Raw genomic sequence first — 18,423 nt, 5'->3', positions numbered from 1 at the left:
GGTGGTCCAGCGGGAAGTCCAGGAACAATCCCCTGCACTTACACACCCTCGGTGCCGGTTTCATCATGGCGCCAATAGCCTTTGTCACAGAGGCTACCGGTGCCATTGGTCAGCCCCTGTCACATGGTCATTGGCGCCATCTTGTGCTCCTACCATGTGACAGAGGCTGACCAATGGCACCGGTAGCCCCTGTGACATAGTATGGGCAAAGGCTATCAGCGCCATTTTGAGTACTGGCATCGGACGGCCGGAGTGCAGGAGGTCGCTCCGGGACCCCCGTTGGACCCCTAGGGACTTTTGGCCAGCTTGGGGGGGGCCTCCTGACCCCCACAAGGCTTGCCAAAAGTCCAGCGGGGGTCCGGGAGTGACCTCCTGCACGCCGGCCGTCCGATGCCAGTACTCAAAATGGCGCCAATCACCTTTGCCCTCACTATGTGACAGGTACCGACGGTCGGCCCCTGTGACATAGTGAGGGCAAAGGCGATCTGCTGCCAGTATTCAAAATGGCCCCACCAACCTTAGAACATAAGAAGTTGCCATACTGGGTCAAAAGAATCCATCAAGCCAAGCATCCTGTTTCCAACAATGACCAATCCAAGTCATAAATACCTGGCAAGTACCCAAACATTAGATAGATCACAAGCTATTATTCCTTACTGATTAATAGCAGTTTATGGACTTCTCCTTTAGGAACTTATCCAAACCTTTTTTAAACCCAGTTACCACATCCTCTGGCAATGAATTCCAGAGCTTAACTCTGTGCTGAGTGAAAAAGAATTGTCTCCAATTTGTTTTAAATGAGCTGCTTGCTTCATGGAGTGCTCCCTAGTCCTTCTATTATCTGAGAGAGTAAATAACCGATTTACATTAACCTGTTTAAGTCCTTTCATAATTTAGTAGACCTATGTCATATCCCCCCTCAGCCGTCTCTTCTCCAAGCTGAACAGCCCTAATCTACCATTTCAGTTCTTAAGATACACCAGAACCATTGCTGCTGCTGCCATTCCAGCTGTGTTCAAAAGTTCTTGCCAAATCCCCCTTTCCTATTGTACCTGCCCACTTTTCATTGTGCCCTAAACATATGTTGCTTTGCAAACTTACCGAAACACTCCTAAGGATTTTTATACAATTCTTCATCTATGGAACTCACATTCTTGCCATCTCCTTGCCCCATCTCCTTCAAGAAAAAACTAAAAACTTGGTTATTCAACCTTACCTTCCCAGAACCCTCTTTTTAGCTAACATATGCTTTCCATTTCTCGCAACATATCCCCCCTAATTTCTCTTCACAATTATGATATTGTTTGTTATAAGTTCTCTTTCATTTTTCACTTTTTCTCTAACTCATGCTACCTTGAAGAGACCCTCAGATACCCTTTAGTCTTTTTCTTCCTGATGATCCATGCACAATCAATGGATCGACCGTTTATTGTGACCTATATTACTATGTAATGCTAATTGTTTTCCTGGTCAGTTTACTTTCTGACTATGTTACCCAGAGTTTTTTTTTTTTTCTTTTCTTAATACGTTCATGGTTCCATGTATCACCTAAAGGCAAGTTCTTTGTTCTTTGTAAACCGGTTTGATTTGTATCTAATGCAAGAAGATTGGTATATAAAAACTAAAAATAAATAAATAAAATAAATAAATAAATCTCTTGCCACAGCTATCCATTCTTTTGCATACTTGCTACACCACTTCATGAACCATAATTGATTTCATGGCCCTCTCACAGTTCCACTTTACTGCGCACTTGGGTACCTACCTATCTGTGACAGTGCGTGGCTTACTCCATGACACGAACTATCCTACTAGTCTGGTGGATCAGCCAGCCCATACTTCGACAGGGAGCGGCATCCTCCTCTACGGTTATCTGTATGATCCATCTGAATGACTGGCATCTCCCATGCCACTCTGCCTTAATGCTATGCCCCTCATCCTACACTTTCGGATCCTTGAGTCGCTCGGCCTTGCTGCCATGCACAAATTTTACACCTTAGGGTTCTTAACTTCTTTCTGCTACTGTACCCTTCCTGCCATACTCCAGCTCTTACACTTGAGATGTCTTCTTGCCAATCTGAGGTGCTGCCGTGTACCTCTCCTATGCTTTTGAAATCTTGATATCACTCTTTCTGTTTCTTGATCCCTTTATCTGTACCTTGGGATTTTTCCTGCCATGTTTTCTGCTTCGTTCCCCCTTCTTGGTGCCTTAGGCTGCCGATGCCACTTTTGGTGCCACTTTGCCTATTGTAATGCCATCAAGTGTTCATGTCACTATTGCTGGTGACCTCTTTTTGCACCGTCTATGCTCCTTTCACGGTGCTTTGGAGAACTCCTGCCAATGCTGGAAGCCTGGTACATCTTTGCCCCTTTGCGGAGCCTCAGGCTAGCATATTTGTGCCACTTTGCCACAGTCTATCTTACAGTTCTTTCCCCCTTCTGATGATTTCTTCTCACAAGTTTCATTAGAATTGATAGGGAAAACACTATTCTTGAGCCCAGAACAGACTACAAAGCTTCCCCCATAGCTTTTAATGGCAAACAAATTAACTTAATGGAACGAATAAAAACATTTTTTTTTATTTGTTTGGAAACTAATGAAATGAAATTGGGTACCAATGAAACGAATTAACGAACCAAAACCAAATTTTTTTCTTCTGCACATCCCTAGTAACCTGCATGGAACGGCAGTTACTACCCTTAGCAGAGGGCATGGGTATTACCAACCTTAACCAATTAGCCTTGATTCTTTTGACGCAACTGCAGCATCACTCTCCACTTCGACAGAGGTGGAAGGAAAAAGGGGAATTGGATTTACTCAGCCGAGGCCAGACCAAGACTTTTACAGTCCGGGGTACTAGGACATAGACATTAGGAAAAAAAAAGCTCAGGACTGCTTCTACGGTCAAGTCCAAAAGCAAAGCACATTCAAGCAGCATTGTCTCAATTATCAGGAAAGCTGTTCATCCCGTAAAAATATTGCTAGCAGTAATTATGTTATGGGTTTCACAGTTGCTTGGTTTTTCATTGTAAATATTTCTATCCTTAATATAAGGCTTGGGGGTAATCGGCACGGAGCAGCAGTTACTACTGAAACATGGGGGTGACCTGCACGGTGCAGCGGTTACTACCATGAGAAGCTTGCTGGGAAAACTGGATACACCATTTGGTCTTTTCTGCTGTCATTACTATGTGTTATGTTTGTGTATTATTAGCATTTCATTCAGGTAATTTGTACTCATTCATATGTGACTGCTCTTAATTTAAATACACCTGAGCTACCTTAGAGGGTTTTTTTCCACATCTTATCAAGATATTTCTCATTTTCCTGTTTTAAGAAGATACTGAAAAATCTAACGTGAACTTTCATTCCAAAATTATTATTTGGAAATCAGTTGTAATAGTGGAAGATATTTCTGCCCATAACAAGAAACTGATAAATATTTTACTATCCTTGGCCTTAAAACTCATCCTTAACATATAGAAAGGTATTTCCTTCCTAGAGATCCATACTTGGTGGAATATAAGAATGCTTGACTTACAGACACATAGCTGAAAAATAGAACAGATCTGGAACATTTCAGGAAATCTGGAAAGCTGTAGACCATGATACTTCCTTTTTTGTTGCATCATTAAATAGACTGTGTCGTACAGTAGGGTAACGGTAACCTCCCAGGCGAGCTAATGTTATGTTCACTAAATGGCAATTATGTATAAAAAGCCTTATGAATTCATTAAAAATATATGAACAAAAAACATAATGAAGGCAGGCGCTTCTCTGGCTTTACCATGTTTTAATATATAAACTACTTATCTGAATCTTTACACTCTTAGCACTTTCTTTTGTCCTGTTTTCATCTTTGTTCCTGTCCTCTGCCAGCCTTACCCTGCTCCCTGTTCATTTGTAGTCTCCTCCTTTGTGCTCTCTCTCATGCAGGCCGAAGCAATACTGTGCACTACAGCTACTGTACTGGTGAACCTGCAGTTGGACGTGCATTTTGGATGCACGTCCATAACCCCTTATGCAATAAGGGGATTAGCGCATCCAAACCAGTATGCAGCTAATAGCGCTCATCACATGTACATAATGCTATTAGCTATTACACTACTTACATACAAAAAAAATAACCGTGCAACTGACGCGTATATTTTTACTCTCAAAAATTAACGTCTGCCTCGGCGCAGATGTTAAGTCTTGAGGAGCCCCTAAAATTAACAGAAAAGCAGAAAATACTGTTTTTCTGTAGTTCCTCTGACTTAATATTGTGGCGATATTAAGTCAAAGGAACCGAAAAAAAGAGTAAGATAAAAAAATAAAAAGTCTTGCCGGCAGTCAGGTTAGGAAAACGGACGCTCAATTAACATGCGTCCCTTTTCCTAACCCGTGGCTGTGCACAGGTTAGGAAAAACGAGCACTTGTAAGATTGCGCATCTGTTTTCCTAACCAGCGCACATCCATTTCTCCTGAGTGCCCGATGGCGAGGAGGTGCTAGGGACGCATAATTTCCCCTAGCGCCTCCTTTTTAACGCAGCGGCTCATTTGCCTACTGCATCGCGTGCCTGGGAGAGGTGGATAGGCGCGCGTTAGGAAAGCCGGCCCTCAATCATGAGCACCCGTATTTCGCGCGCCGTTATTGCATCGGCCCTGATGGCGTGTGATTTACCTCGTGGGCATTTTTCTCGGTGCAGCCCATGCGCGGCTTCTTGGGCTTTGATGCCGAGTATCTTCATCTACCTTGGAGTGTTTGCAGCCCAAGTGCTGGGACCCCCCCTGAACTGCTAGGAGAGGTGAGAAATCCACCCTGAGAAGCAGAAGGGGGGTAGGGAATGGACCAAAACTTAAGAAGAAATGGTATCCTGGTGGCACAACTACTGGGGTAAAGTGTCAGGGAGGGAACAGGGAGTCGTCAACAGTGAGAGCCACCTTTTTAAAAATCTCATTTGAACCTTATTGAATTCAGAGGTCTTGGAGAATCGTGTGAAGGGAAAGACAGACAAACGGACAGAGTCATTGAAATTATGCATAGGCTTGTGCTTTCATTTCATTTCATTTTGTTTTAGAAACAAAGTGAAGGAAAAACAAAATGTAGTTTGTGTTTCATTAAAGGGCCCTCCCAGCTGATGAAATGTGCCACCATTTTTAAAAGAGCGAACCGCCTGCTTAAAAGAAAATCCCACGGGCTTTCTCCCCACTGCCCAACTTACCTGTGATTTTCATGGTCCAACGATGGGCCTCATGGGCAGGAGAGATCCCCAGTCATTCCTGCCTCGCTGGTGCGAGGCCAGCACCATTTTGAAGTCTGGCCATACTTCAAGATAGCACCGGCCCTGGGCCAACCAACGTCACTTTGAAATACGGGACTGGAGTGACCGGGGATCTCTCCTGCCCTTCTCTGGACCCCAGGACATTGTGGGCAAGTTGTGGGAGAAGGTCGGGTGGGGATGGGGGGGACTCCAGGAGGGGAGGAGGAGAAAGCTCAGTGGGGGCCGGAGGACTTGGGATTTAAAAAATGGCAGCCCTTTGCACTGGCTGAGGAGGGGAAGGGGCCTTCATCGAAACAAAACTTAAACATAACAAAGCCAAAATGGGAATGAAATGAAAACCCTCACACCAATAAAATGTAAAAAAAACCCAACAACCCCTGTGCACACCCTGTTAATGTGGCTTTCTCCGTATCCCTGTCTTTGAGATGCTCCTGCTCTTTAACGCATGGTAAAAACTATAAAGCAGATAAATTTAGGCTTAATACATTTATGATATTCTGCATTCTTCTCATTATGGTTAGAGCATCTCATTATGAGTCAAAAATGATTCAATTTTATACATACTGTGCATATCCTTTATATAGCTAGATAGATATAGATATATGTGACTTGTAGAAAGGGAGCACCATGTAGCCTCAAAAATAAACCAACAAAGTAGTTAGGTAAGCATCATACTTTCATAAGAACATAAGAAATTGCCATACTGGGTCAGACCAGGAGTCCATCAAGCCCAGCATCCTGTTTCCAACAGTGGCCAAACCAGGCTACAAGTAGCCGGCATGTACCCAAAGTTTAAATAGATCCCATGCTACTAATGCTGGCAACAAGCAGTGGCTAGGGATGTGAATCGTTTTTTGACGATTTAAAATATCGTCCGATATATTTTAAATCGTCAAAAATCGTTAGAGGCGATATTTAATAGGAATTCCCCGATTTATCGTCAAAAATCGTAAATCGGGGGAAGGGGGAGGGCGGGAAAACCGGCACACTAAAAAATCCCTAAAACCCACCCCGACCCTTTAAAATAAATCCCCCACCCTCCCGAACCCCCCCAAAATGTCTTAAATTACCTGGGGTCCAGTGGGGGGGTCCCATTGTGATCTTCCACTCTCGGGCGTCGGGTGCGTTGATAGAAAATGGCGCCGGCGCCATTTTGGTTCCTGTTCCCCGACGTCACGAGCGTAGGAGATCGCTCCCGGACCCCCGCTGGACCCCCAGGGACTTTTGGCCAGCTTGGGGGGGCCTCCTGACCCCCACAAGATTTTGCCAAAAGTCCAGCGGGGGTCCGGGAACGACCTCCTGCACTCGAATCGTGTTGCAGTACGGCCGGCGCCATTTTGCTGTACGGCAATTTGGCCGGCGCCATTTAAGCATTTTAAGCATTTTCTATCAACGCGCCCGACGCCCGAGAGTGGAAGATCACAACGGGACCCCCCCACTGGACCCCAGGTAATTTAAGACATTTTGGGGGGGTTCGGGAGGGTGGAGGATTTATTTTAAAGGGTCGGGGTGGGTTTTAGGGATGTTTTAGTGTGCCGGTTTTCCCGCCCTCCCCGGATTTACGATTTACACGATATTTAAAAACACAAAACCGCGACGATCCGATTCCCTCCCCCCCGAGCCGAAATCGATCGTTAAGACGATCGATCACACGATACACATCTCTAGTGGCTATTCCCGATTGATTAATGGCAGTTTATGGACTTCTCCTTAGTAACATAGTATTGTCAGCAGAAAAAGACTAAATGGTCCATCCAGTCTGCCCAGCAAGCTTCCCACAGCTACAACTGCTGCTCTCTGCAGGTTACCACCAAGTGTCTGCCAAGGGAGGGGGGGGGTGGTCCACCCTGGGTGGCAACAGGGGGAGGGGTGCCATTGCCGCCAGCAGGAAGGGCCTGTGGCAGCGCAAACAGTGATGTGGTGGGGGAAACCCACCAGCAGAACAAGGAGCTGCCGGCTTTTCTTGGAGCTGGCGCAACGACGCTCTGGGAGCTGGCGGCAGAAGAAGAGGCCCAGCGTTGCCGCCGGTGGCCAAAAAAGGGAGAGACTGTCCATGTGAGAGTAGGTGCCAGTGTATGAGGGTGGAGGGTGGGGGGGGGGGGGGGTGTGCACGTGTATGAGGGGTGTGTGTGTGTGTGTGCATCTATGAGGGTGTGTGTGTGGATGAGGGTGTCTGGTTATGTGTGTGAGGGTGTGTGTGTGTGAGGGTGGGTGTGGGTGTGTATTATCTGAAAGAGTAAAAAACCGATTCACATTTACCTGTTCAAGACCTCTCATGATCTTAAAGACCTCTATCATATCCCCCCTCAGCCCTCTCTTCTCCAAGCTGAAAAGCCCTAATCTCTCTAGTCTTTCCTCATAGGGGAGCTGTTTCATCCCCTTTATCATTTTGGTCGCCCTTCTCTGTACCTTCTCCATAGGGCTAACAAAAGTTTAACAAATGCATTAGAGATGCGTTTAAACATCTTTAACTTAATGAAAGCATAGTCTCTAGTCAGTTGCTTTGTTTTTTTCTTTTAAATAATTTTATAGACAAATTGAGACACATTGCAATAGCTATGATCATCTATCTCGTTCTCGCTCCTGTTCTCTTTTTCCCTTTCATATTATCCTAATTCTAACCCTGCGGAGCTCTCTGCTTTTTGATCTGTTAGATCCTCTTTTCTGCTTTCTCTTTCAGCTCAATCGGAACCAAGGCTCAGATTGTATAACTTAATTTGCAACTTCTTGGGGATTTTCCCCTTATTTTAATAGATCCATCTTTCCACTCTCCCTGGTCTGACCATTGCAGGAGAGCGGAGAGTGGAAGAACGAGGGTGATTGCCCTGCATGTTCAAGGGCCTCCTGCTGCTGTCTTAGCCGTTCCCTCCCCCCCCCCCCCCCCACACACACACACATACACACAAACACATCAATATCACATCCTCAGGCTGTGCACACTTCCTTGCAGCTGAAGGCTGCTACTGCTGCTCCTACTCTCTGCATAGCCCGTGCTGGACAAGGAACTGCTAAGTGCACTGCACTGGGGTCCAGGAGGTGAAGAGATATGCCCTTCTGCAGCCCAGCCAGGACACTGGGGGCCAACATTGCTTCAAACCTTCTGCTGCTTCTACTGGTTTATCTCCTCCCCCCACCACTCAATCAGCTCATCTGACTGGCGGGAGAGGGAGAGGAGTGGTCAGGAGCAGGAGTGGCCTCACCCTCTCGCTGTCAGGGCCATGGTGATGGGAGGGAGGTGAGGGAGGGAGAAGACCCTGGGAGGCGGAGGAACAGCAATCAACCAAGGGATTAGGTGTATGATGGGGGGGGGGGGAGGGGGGAGGAGATGGGACTCAGGAATGTGCCATGGTGTATGCACTAAGAAATGATTCAGGAGAGGGGGTTGAGGGAATTTTAGCCAAGCCTTAATCACTGGGCAAAGAAGGTATTGTAAGTATGGAAAGGATCCCCTTCTTCTATCTCCTCTTATAGAGCAGCTTTAACCCTTTACCCCTTCCCAGAGATTGAGATAGGGGGGGGGCTCTCCATACCCACAATACCTCCCTCCCCCCTGCTCTTCAAGCTCAAGGTGGGGGGCTCTGACCCCTGCCCTCCCCATTTCCAAGGTCAGCCCTGCATTGCACCAGCAGGAGTCCTGTACCATGAGCTCTAAGTTCGGCTACCATAGATGACCATGGCTCCCTCCCAGGGCCTGTGAACACTGCCTTTGTAGAATCTCCAACCCCAGGCAACCCACAGCTCAGAAGACCTAATCAGGGAATCCAAACAGGAACACACAAAGCTGGCCCCAACATAGAGCTTTAATAGATCTAGTCATCTCGCAGAAACCCACAGTCTCTGAAACTTTTGATACCTTTTCTTGAACCATCGAAAAAGGTGGTAAATGAGCTATCGAGACCTTGCTAACCTCTTCTCCAGAGGATATCGGAAGAAGAATCCTTTCTTCCAGAAAGTGTTTTCAACTCAGTTTGCAATCTAATGATTTGTAAAACAATTTTTTAGACTGATCACAAACTAGAAGATGATTAGCAGTCCAAATTGCTTGTTAAATTGCAATTTTTTTAAATTTCCCATTGCGAAAAGTGGATCAGCCCATTTCTTATAGAGAAAGGGTTTGAAAACCAACAGAGCTGTGAGAAGACGGGCATATGGATCATGATTAGGGAGAATATGGACAGGGTACTTGAGCTGCTATAATAAATAGTTTAGCTTTTTTTTTTTTTATCAAGTATCAGACACATTTAGGAATGAAGAGCATTGATAAGTGTCCAATAATTCAACAATAAAGATAGGAAAGCATGGCAGGGACCTTGATGAGATGAGTAAAAATTAAATTTATCTCAATACAAATAAACAAAAAGCTAATCTTTAATAAGTGAATAAAATGTAATATTTTCTGTTTCATGTAATCTAGACATAGCTATTCGTGCACATTCAGTGTCTGAAGATAATGAAACATAATCGTTAGGACTGTGGACCCTTGTGTTTGGGTGAGGTTGACATAACCTGTAGGTTTTCACCACTAATTGGTGGTGCAGAGACTGAACAGGAGCTTCACCTATACCAGTCCCTTTCCCCTTGGGTTGAGCCTTTGAGTTCTGGGGGCTGGCAAGTCTTAGAGGCAGTTTCTGGGGCATAGGGAGAAGAGTAGATCTAGGGATAGGCCAAGGTCGGAGTCGGGCAGCAAGCACGAATAATGAGAGTCCAGACTGAGGTCAGTCCAAAGGGGAGAATATGGACTGGGCAAGGTGGAGAGACAAAGGCTTGGGCAAGGCATCAACTTGCACTACCAGCATAGTTGACCTGTTGCTGAGGTGAAGAGGAAGTTTCCGAAGAGCCCTTTTATAGGACAGCCAAGGTTGACGTCATCTATGGGCGCCGCAGCCTTTTCCCACTATGGGTCTTTTAAATGTGGTCAAGTTCAGCGAATATGCGCCTAAGAAGAAAGATGGCGGTGGTCTCTGGCAGTGTCTTGCCACACTTATGAACATAGTGGTGGCCGTGAGAGATGGATATGGGCCTCGGCGTCGTGGTGAGTGTGCCGGCTCGCAGGGGTAGCCCGCAAGCCAGTAAGCGTAACAAAAATGAGGGCAATTTTCATCTTACTATGAGAGCTAGCTGGTTAGACCTCTACTTTTAAAGATTATCCCCCAATGAGTGCCTAAATTTAACCTTCTAAATTCACTAAACAGGTAAATGTGGCCAGTTGAAAAATGGGTGGCTCCAGAGGCATTTGCTGGCACAAATGTATGACATAGCCAGTTAATGCTGATTTTTAGCTCTAGCCTGCTAAATTTAGGGATCCATCCCCAGGGAAACAAATAGCATTCCTAAATCTAACATGACAAATTTTGATTGGCTATGTTTAGGGAAAAAACCCAAATATATTCAGCCATAAACTGTTGCAGCTTAAAAAGTGTGTAAGATCACCCGTTAATGTCAGCAATTGCTCTGCAGGTGCAGGGAGCAGTTTTAAATAGCCAGCTCTGTTTTCATGCTGTGCATGTACACTGCGGCCAAGTTTTGGTCCCTCTGAAATTTAGCAGTTGCCGAATTTGCGTGCTAAAAGCACCCGCATGCTTTGCATCCGTTTTTTGTGCAAACAGGCAGAGTGGGGTCAAAAGAGCAAGTCCACATTAGAAGATCAAATGTTCATGCTCTGTTATAGTGGCTGACTGCCTGGGGAGATCTCTTTTTAACCCAGTTAGAAAGTGCATGAGCAATGGAAAAACCACCCGTGCTTTTACCAGGCCGATGAGGGCAGACGGGTCATTTTACCCAGAAAAATAGCTACTTATCCAAGTAACAGGCTTTGAAAATTGCCCTCCCTAGGGTAGATTTGTAGACAGGCTGGGAGCACCCGAGATTACCAGCTAAAAATAGTGATTTTCCTTGAATGAACTGGCCTGTCTAAACATTGCCCACCTCTGTCTGGCTAAAAGCGCATGTGGGTTTCCGTAGTATTCCCTATGGCTTGTGTAGGTCAGGGAAGTAAATTGGAACACGTACAATTCAATTTTGCCCCCAACTGGCCTTCCAAACAAATAGCAGGTGAAAAGTAAAGGGGTGCTTTTAGGGTGAATATTCTGGGTGGTTTCCCTTTGAAAATTTGACTGTAATGTATGTACCTAAAAGTGTCCACCTACTTTGCAAACAAATTGGGCTATTCAAAATTGCCCTCCCACCGAAGAACTGCAGGACAATTGTTGTCAACGTAGGCGCATCTTGCAGCTCTAATGAATGGGGAGAGAGCTTGAGATAGAGTAGAGCCCTGTAAAAGTCTGCTTGGACCAGCTAGTGTTACACTCCAGATAAATAAAACCTTAAAATAAAGAGATCCATATTGAGTAAGCCAACAAGTTATCTGGCTAAAGTTAGCCGTATAACCTGACCCAGATATGCAGTGGGATAAATGTCCTTCTGAATATATTCACCTCAAGTTATCTGGCTGCATGTAGCCGGATGACTAGAAAACCTAACCAGCTATCGGTTAGATTTTTAGTTATCCAGCCTTATGTGGCCAGATAACTTGCTGCTTATCGGTATCTTCAAAAGATATTCGGTTAAATAGCTCTGTTTAGACAAATAAAAAAAATAGAGATATAAACAGGCCTCTGGCCCAATCCCCTCCCTCCCAATCAGGCCTTGCACCCTCCACCATCCAAACCCCTCCAATATTTCCCAATCATGTTCCAAGTCCAGAGGTCGGGCCCCTTCCCTTTTCCGGTTCTGTAAATCAATTTAAAAACATGCCGCTCCCCCTGCCTCTCACCCACCCGCAGTGCCAGTCCCAGCTATAGAGTTCGTCTTGTTCCTTATTTAGGTGCAGAACTACAAAGGGAACAAAAAATAGCTCCATGTGAACCTGTTGTGCTGAATATGTTTCTTACCGTATAGCTGTAATGTGACGGGACCGTATGATATCTTTTGTCTTGAAGGATGAAGACTGCCCTCCCTTCCTTTAGTTTGCTCTTGCTGTCGCCCTGGTTCCCAGGGAGCCCCCAGTACCTGCTCATAGAAAAGGACAATATTAATGTAACAATCAATGGTGAGGGGTGAAACTGGAGGTAAACTGTTGCACAAGGAAGCAATATAGGGAAGGTAACTCTAGAGAGATATCATGAAAAAGCATTTTAGCACATTTCATAATCTATGAGAGCTCTTATTAGTTTCAGTTCTTTATCTGTCTCTCTGTCCATTCTTAGCCATGGTTGTGGTCATTCTGCTTCAATAGATTACACCCATTTTTGTAAGATAAACCACCAGGGAAGTGGGAAACCAATATGAGACCGTTCATTTTAACGAAAATGTATCTGAAACAATTATTTACCCGTTTATATTTTGCCTATTATAGAGGAGTGTTTTGTACACCGTCATTCGTTTCGCCATCATAACGGTTTACATGGACATGCAACAGATTACAATATCATCATTACGGAGACTTGACTTGTAGAAATGACTTGTTGATGTCAGAGTGCTGTTAGATCTTCCCACTGTCAGCTGTAGTTATGCAGATTTCTCTCATGCATATTGATTGTGGATATCCTGAAACCCCAACTAGTTATGGGGTCCACAGGGCAGGTTTGGGAAACCATGGCCTATACTTTCCACTTTCGAGCTCTTCTCCATCTCTGCTGTCACCCACAATTAGCATTTCACCCTTTGGATGCACAGGTTTTATTTGCCTCACAGAATTTTTACTCCCATACAGAATCATGGGAGCCAGTCACACTATTTGTTTCTTTACTCAGTTCCATTGGAATGAAAGACAAAAAAAAGGTTTGGAAAAATTGAAAAATAAGACCCATTTTCAGTCCTTTTTGGTTGCTTTTTAAGAGATAATATCATGATCTCTAAAGCACCTAGCCTAGTATTGATCTGAGAGGGCCAGCTGGAGGAAGGGAGTAGACACTTGGCACAGCTGAAATGCATCCCATATTCAGTTGTAGATATACATTCATTTTTTTTCCATTTCCTTTTGATTTAGTGCACACTAATTTCCGTAGTGTGCATTGAATCGAAATATGAGATTTAGTGCATAATAAATCAAAATAAAATGAAAAAAACACAATGAATCAAAAACAAAATGTAAAATAAAATGTTTTGGCTGCACACTTCTTCTGTAGTCTCAGGAATAACAGTAGTCTGTTTAAAGGAGGTACAAAGAGGGGGGGTGCTTCCCTTCCACTTGGTATAAGATGGATATGCAATTGAGACACATATCAGGAGCTCTATGAGTGCATCTATTCTTTTAAATCCATTGCAGGAGATGCCAGCCTTCCCACAGCAGAATTATTTCATCCCAGAGTGGATTAAGAGGAGCTAACAAAGAGAGTAGACTCTGGCTGACCAAAGCTTCATCTCCCAGCTCTATGAGATTTTTCATGGTTATATTGACTCCCTTGAAGGCCACCCTCATAGTTTTCTCTTGAGATGAAAGTGATTCTGCTCTGAGCTATTTAGTTAATGGCTACTTCCAGAAGATCGCAGGTGACACAAAGAGCATCAGTCAGTGCTCTGTCTCCAGACAGGTCAACTCTTTTCTGGAAGCCATGCTTACCTACATACTATTTGTTTATTGATTTATTAACTGCCATTCCAGAGATCATGGTGATGTACAATATCACTTTCATAATTCTAAATTACAACATATTATATAAAATAATGAAAAAAAAATGTTTTCATTGTCCCGGTACTGAGCAGGAGAGGAGGGAGTTACAAAGGGGCTTCTTTGACATTGTTCACTTCCTGAATATCATCAGGTTTCTTATTTGAATGAATATGAGTTTGGTTCCGCCAAAGAGTCAGAAAGACATCTACCAGAATAAAAAGCCTTAAGGCACTCTGAATATCTAGGTCTACTGTGGCCATCACTTACTGGTGATGGATGTGTTTGCCAAGTTTCTTTGCTTCTGCCATGATGCCAACACATCCAGGCAGAGTCTCTTCTATTACTACATGTGTGATTGGAATCCGAGAGAGGGAATTCTACTGGGTAGATCATCAGAGAATGCTTACTTGACTTGAGATGAGTGGTATGGATACCTATCTTTGTCTCCCTCCTCCTCGTCCCACTTTGATTATTTAATGCAGATCATTTCCATCAGGTTCCAAACTGAAGACTTAGGTGCTGCTGTCTTGTCTGCATAAGTTCCCTTGATAGGACTGGCATTATTTCTGGCTTTGCAGAGGCTCACACCAGGAGCCTGGAAGAAGCACATTGAAAGATAAATGGGTAGTTTCTCCAGCAGTCTTGTTCTTCACCTTGATTGTCTCCTTCAGGGAGAAAACCACTGCCAGAGCCCAGCATTCAACTTTTCCCAGCCTCCCTTCTCTCCTTTCTGTCTACTTGTTGAATTACCCTGTGCTTTCAAAGCAATGATCATTTAATATCGAGACACTGCTCTTGCCCTTTGCCAGGACTCATAATTGAAAGACTAAAGAAAAGAAAAGGGGAACAGGGTGATAGATATGTAGTCTGTCTGCTAGAACTGGATATAATACATGGGATCAGAAAAGCAGATTATCTTGAGTCAGCGAAAGGAGGTGAATCAGAAGCCAAGGGCATGCTGTCTGAATTGAACCTATTTCCCACAACTTTCTAAAAAATCTGTTATTTTTCTTAACTATTCGTGACCGATGTCAAAATGTTTAGACTGATGAAATATGTTTGAATTAATAGTAAAAAAAACCCAAACCTTAGAATCCAGAGATTCCAAATCCAGGAATCTCACAGCAGATTGAGCACCCCACTTAGCTGTCTTAAGTTATTTTCCAACTGCAATTCATTTGGCTGGCTTGTAGTGCTGCTTTCTGGTCAGATATATTTATGCCAGCTATCCCTGTGCAAGGGAATAGCCACTTAACTTAGCTGGCCAGCACTGCAAATTAACACCAGCCGACTAAGTTCACTCCCATGACTTCACCCCACTCGGGAACACTCACAAATTGAGTGGCTAAATGTAGCCACCTACTGAAAACATAGGAGACTAAATCCCTTTGAACATCTACCTCTCAGTCACTATTAGAAAGTATAACTTTAAATTGTTTATCTTTGCTGACCTCTTATGATCTGCGTTTCCTGATTTGATAGGTTTTCAGAATAGCATCCAAGCAGCAACATGTACATAGGGGTTACATTTTCAAAACCTTAGATGGGACCTGCACATAAAAAAAATATGGTGATGTGTGTAGGCTGGCCAAATGAATATTTAGGTGCCGAAAACTATGCACATAAGTTCATTGTGGGGTTAATTTTCAAAATGTTTCCATGCAAAAAAATCAGCTTACTCACGTGTCTGTAGTGGGTATGCGCATACATGAAATATTGGAAGCATCATGGGTAGGCGTGTACTTGCGGTGTCAGGCGTTAATGTTAAAGGGGAGAAAGGAGCAGTTTAAGGTTGTTCTGGGGAGGGATTCAGAAGTACACGCAGAGGTTGCTATTTTGCAAGCAGCAAACGAGCATACATTAACAAACTTGTCCATGCACTTCTACACCTGCTATGTATGCTTTCCCTTTGAAAATTATTCCATCAAAACTACCTGCATACAATTACACCTGCTAACAAATTTCCCATGTATACTTATGAACATGCTTTTGAAAATCCAAAATAATGCACGTAAATGCAAACCTCTCTTCAACCCCACCCCTGGGAATGGCTCAGCAAAGTCTGGGTAACGTTACGCGCTGGTCATTTTCAGAGAAATGCTTTGAAAATTACCCATCCTATTCAAACAATCACAGTGAGCTCCCCCCTTCCCTGAACGATCCAGTAAAAACACAGGACACTAGGGTTGCTGAGATTCTGCCAGCATTATGGGAGCAGTTTCAAAATTCATCAACTACACTGGAAGAGCCAAGGGGATACACCGTTTTGATTGAGTTTCACACTGTCAGTGTTGAGCTGCCAGTTTATCATCAAGGGGTTCTCACCTGCTCTGTTCCACTTGGTGAGACACTCCTTACTATTTAATTCTCTACCACAGCTCTCCATAGAGCAAACAATAAATTGCAGATTGAAAATGCAGGGGCCAATTTTCAAAATACCTACTAAGGTTAGCCAGATAAGTTATCAGGGATATTCAGTAGGATAAACATCCCACTGAATATTCTTGAACAAATTATTTGGATGTACTTTCCTGGATAACTCTGAAACCTCAGAAGAAGGGCGGAGCAGACAGCACACACATATAGAGAAATTGCAACAAAAATAATGTGTGGCAAATAATATGCTGGTTAATAACAGTTGACAGCGGAAACTTTTTATTTTGCATATGCACACATCAGTTGTGCATAATACTCAACTCATAAATAAATTGTAATATGTATTCAAAGGACCCCGACATGATCGTGTTTCGCATCAGGGCTGCGTCAAGGGGACCATAGTATCCACATCTATAATAACAAAATTATTACTAGGTTATTGCACAGGTAGGCAAGCACAAAGGTAAAATAGTACATAAAACTGGGAGGGAAGGAGAACTAGGATAATGCATAAAAGAAAGAGCATATAGAGAGCATATAAATAATATATACATAAATATAGTTAACCACCAGAGGAGGTAGAGAAATAAGTAGGTATCCAGATATGGGACCCCTTAATGCCAAATTACTGGGTAAAGCAAGAAACCATGATGATGAGAAAGTTCACAAAGTGATTGTAGTGTATAAACAACCCTGTATCGATGGACGATTGAATACATGAGTGAATATGTGGCAGAAAGTTTAACAGACAAGACTAAGAAGACGGCAAAAGCCCCAAGGCTAAGGACACTTACCTAATATGGAACCTAACATTGTGTAATTATAGCATGGGTTATTTTTCTCTATATGCATCACCTTGCACTTATCCACATTAAATTTCATCTGCCATTTCGATGCCCAATTTTCCAGTCTCACAAGTTCTTCCTGCAATTTATCACAATCTGCTTGGGATTTAACTACTCTGAACAATTTTGTGTCATCTGCAAATTTGATTACCTCACTCGTTGTATTTCTTTCCAGCTCATTTATAAATATATTGAAAAGTAAGAGTCCCAATACAGATCCCTGAGGCACTCTACTGCCCACTCCCTTCCACTGAGAAAATTGTCCATTTAATCCTACTCTCTGTTTCCTGTCTTTTAACCAGTTTGTAATCCACGAAAGGACATCGCCACCTATCCCATGACTTTTTACTTTTCCTAGAAGCCTCTCATGAGGAACTTTGTCAAACACCTTCTGAAAATCCAAGTACACTACATCTACCGGTTCACCTTTATCCACATGTTTATTAACTCCTTCAAAAAAGTGAAGCAGATTTGTGAGGCAAGACTTGCCTTGGGTAAAGCCATGTTGATTTTGTTCCATTAAACCATGTCTTTCTATATGTTCTGAGATTTTGATATTTAGAACACTTTACACTATTTTTCCTGGCACTGAAGTCAGGCTACCGGTCTGTAGTTTCCTGGATCGCCCCTGGAGCCCTTTTTAAATATTGGGACTACATTATTCACTCTTGAACCTCCACTCTTCAGGTACAATGGATGATTTTAATGATAGGTTACAAATTTTTACTAATAGGTCTGAAATTTCATTTTTGAGTTCCTTCAGAACTCTGGGGTGTATACCATCCGGTCCAGGTGATTTACTACTCTTCAGTTTGTCAATCAGGCCTACCACATTTTCTAGGTTCACCGTGATTTGGTTCAGTCCATCCGAATCATTACCCATGAAAACCTTCTCCAGTACGGTTACCTCCCCAACATCCTCTTCAGTAAACACCGAAGCAAAGAAATCATTTAATCTTTCCGCAATTATCTTCTCTAAGTGCCCCTTTAACCCCTCGATCATCTAACGGTCCAACTGACTCCCTCACAGTCTTTCTGCTTCGGATATATTTTAAAACGTTTTTACTGTGAGTTTTTGCCTCTATGGCCAACTTCATTTCAAATTCTCTATTAGCCTGTCTTATCCATGTCTTACATTTAACTTGCCAACGCTTATGCATTATCCTATTTTCTCCTGTTGGATCCTTCTTCCAATTTTTGAATGAAGATCTTTTGGCTAAAATAGCTTCTTTCACCTCCCATTTTAACCATGCCGGAAAACGTTTTGCCTTTTTTCCACCTTTCTTAATGTGTGGAATACATCTGGACTGTGCTTCTAGGATGGTA

At 43.5% G+C, this 18,423-nt stretch overlaps 1 protein-coding gene across 1 annotated transcript in view; it reads left to right on the top strand.

The window, feature by feature from the left end:
* Window positions 1-18,423, top strand: part of LOC115096222 (solute carrier family 2, facilitated glucose transporter member 5-like) — an 89,193-nt gene that overhangs the window by 14,677 nt on the left and 56,093 nt on the right. Inside the window, 4 exon segments of the mRNA XM_029610732.1 lie at window positions 4,690-4,710; window positions 4,712-4,778; window positions 10,458-10,512; window positions 12,204-12,313. Coding sequence (XP_029466592.1) covers window positions 4,690-4,710; window positions 4,712-4,778; window positions 10,458-10,512; window positions 12,204-12,313 — 253 coding nt within the window.

Source organism: Rhinatrema bivittatum, chromosome 7, assembly GCF_901001135.1.
Source record: "Rhinatrema bivittatum chromosome 7, aRhiBiv1.1, whole genome shotgun sequence".
NCBI lineage: Eukaryota > Metazoa > Chordata > Amphibia > Gymnophiona > Rhinatrematidae > Rhinatrema > Rhinatrema bivittatum.
The sequence above is the reverse complement of the archived record's forward strand: the minus strand, read 5'-3'. Positions and strand labels throughout refer to the sequence as shown.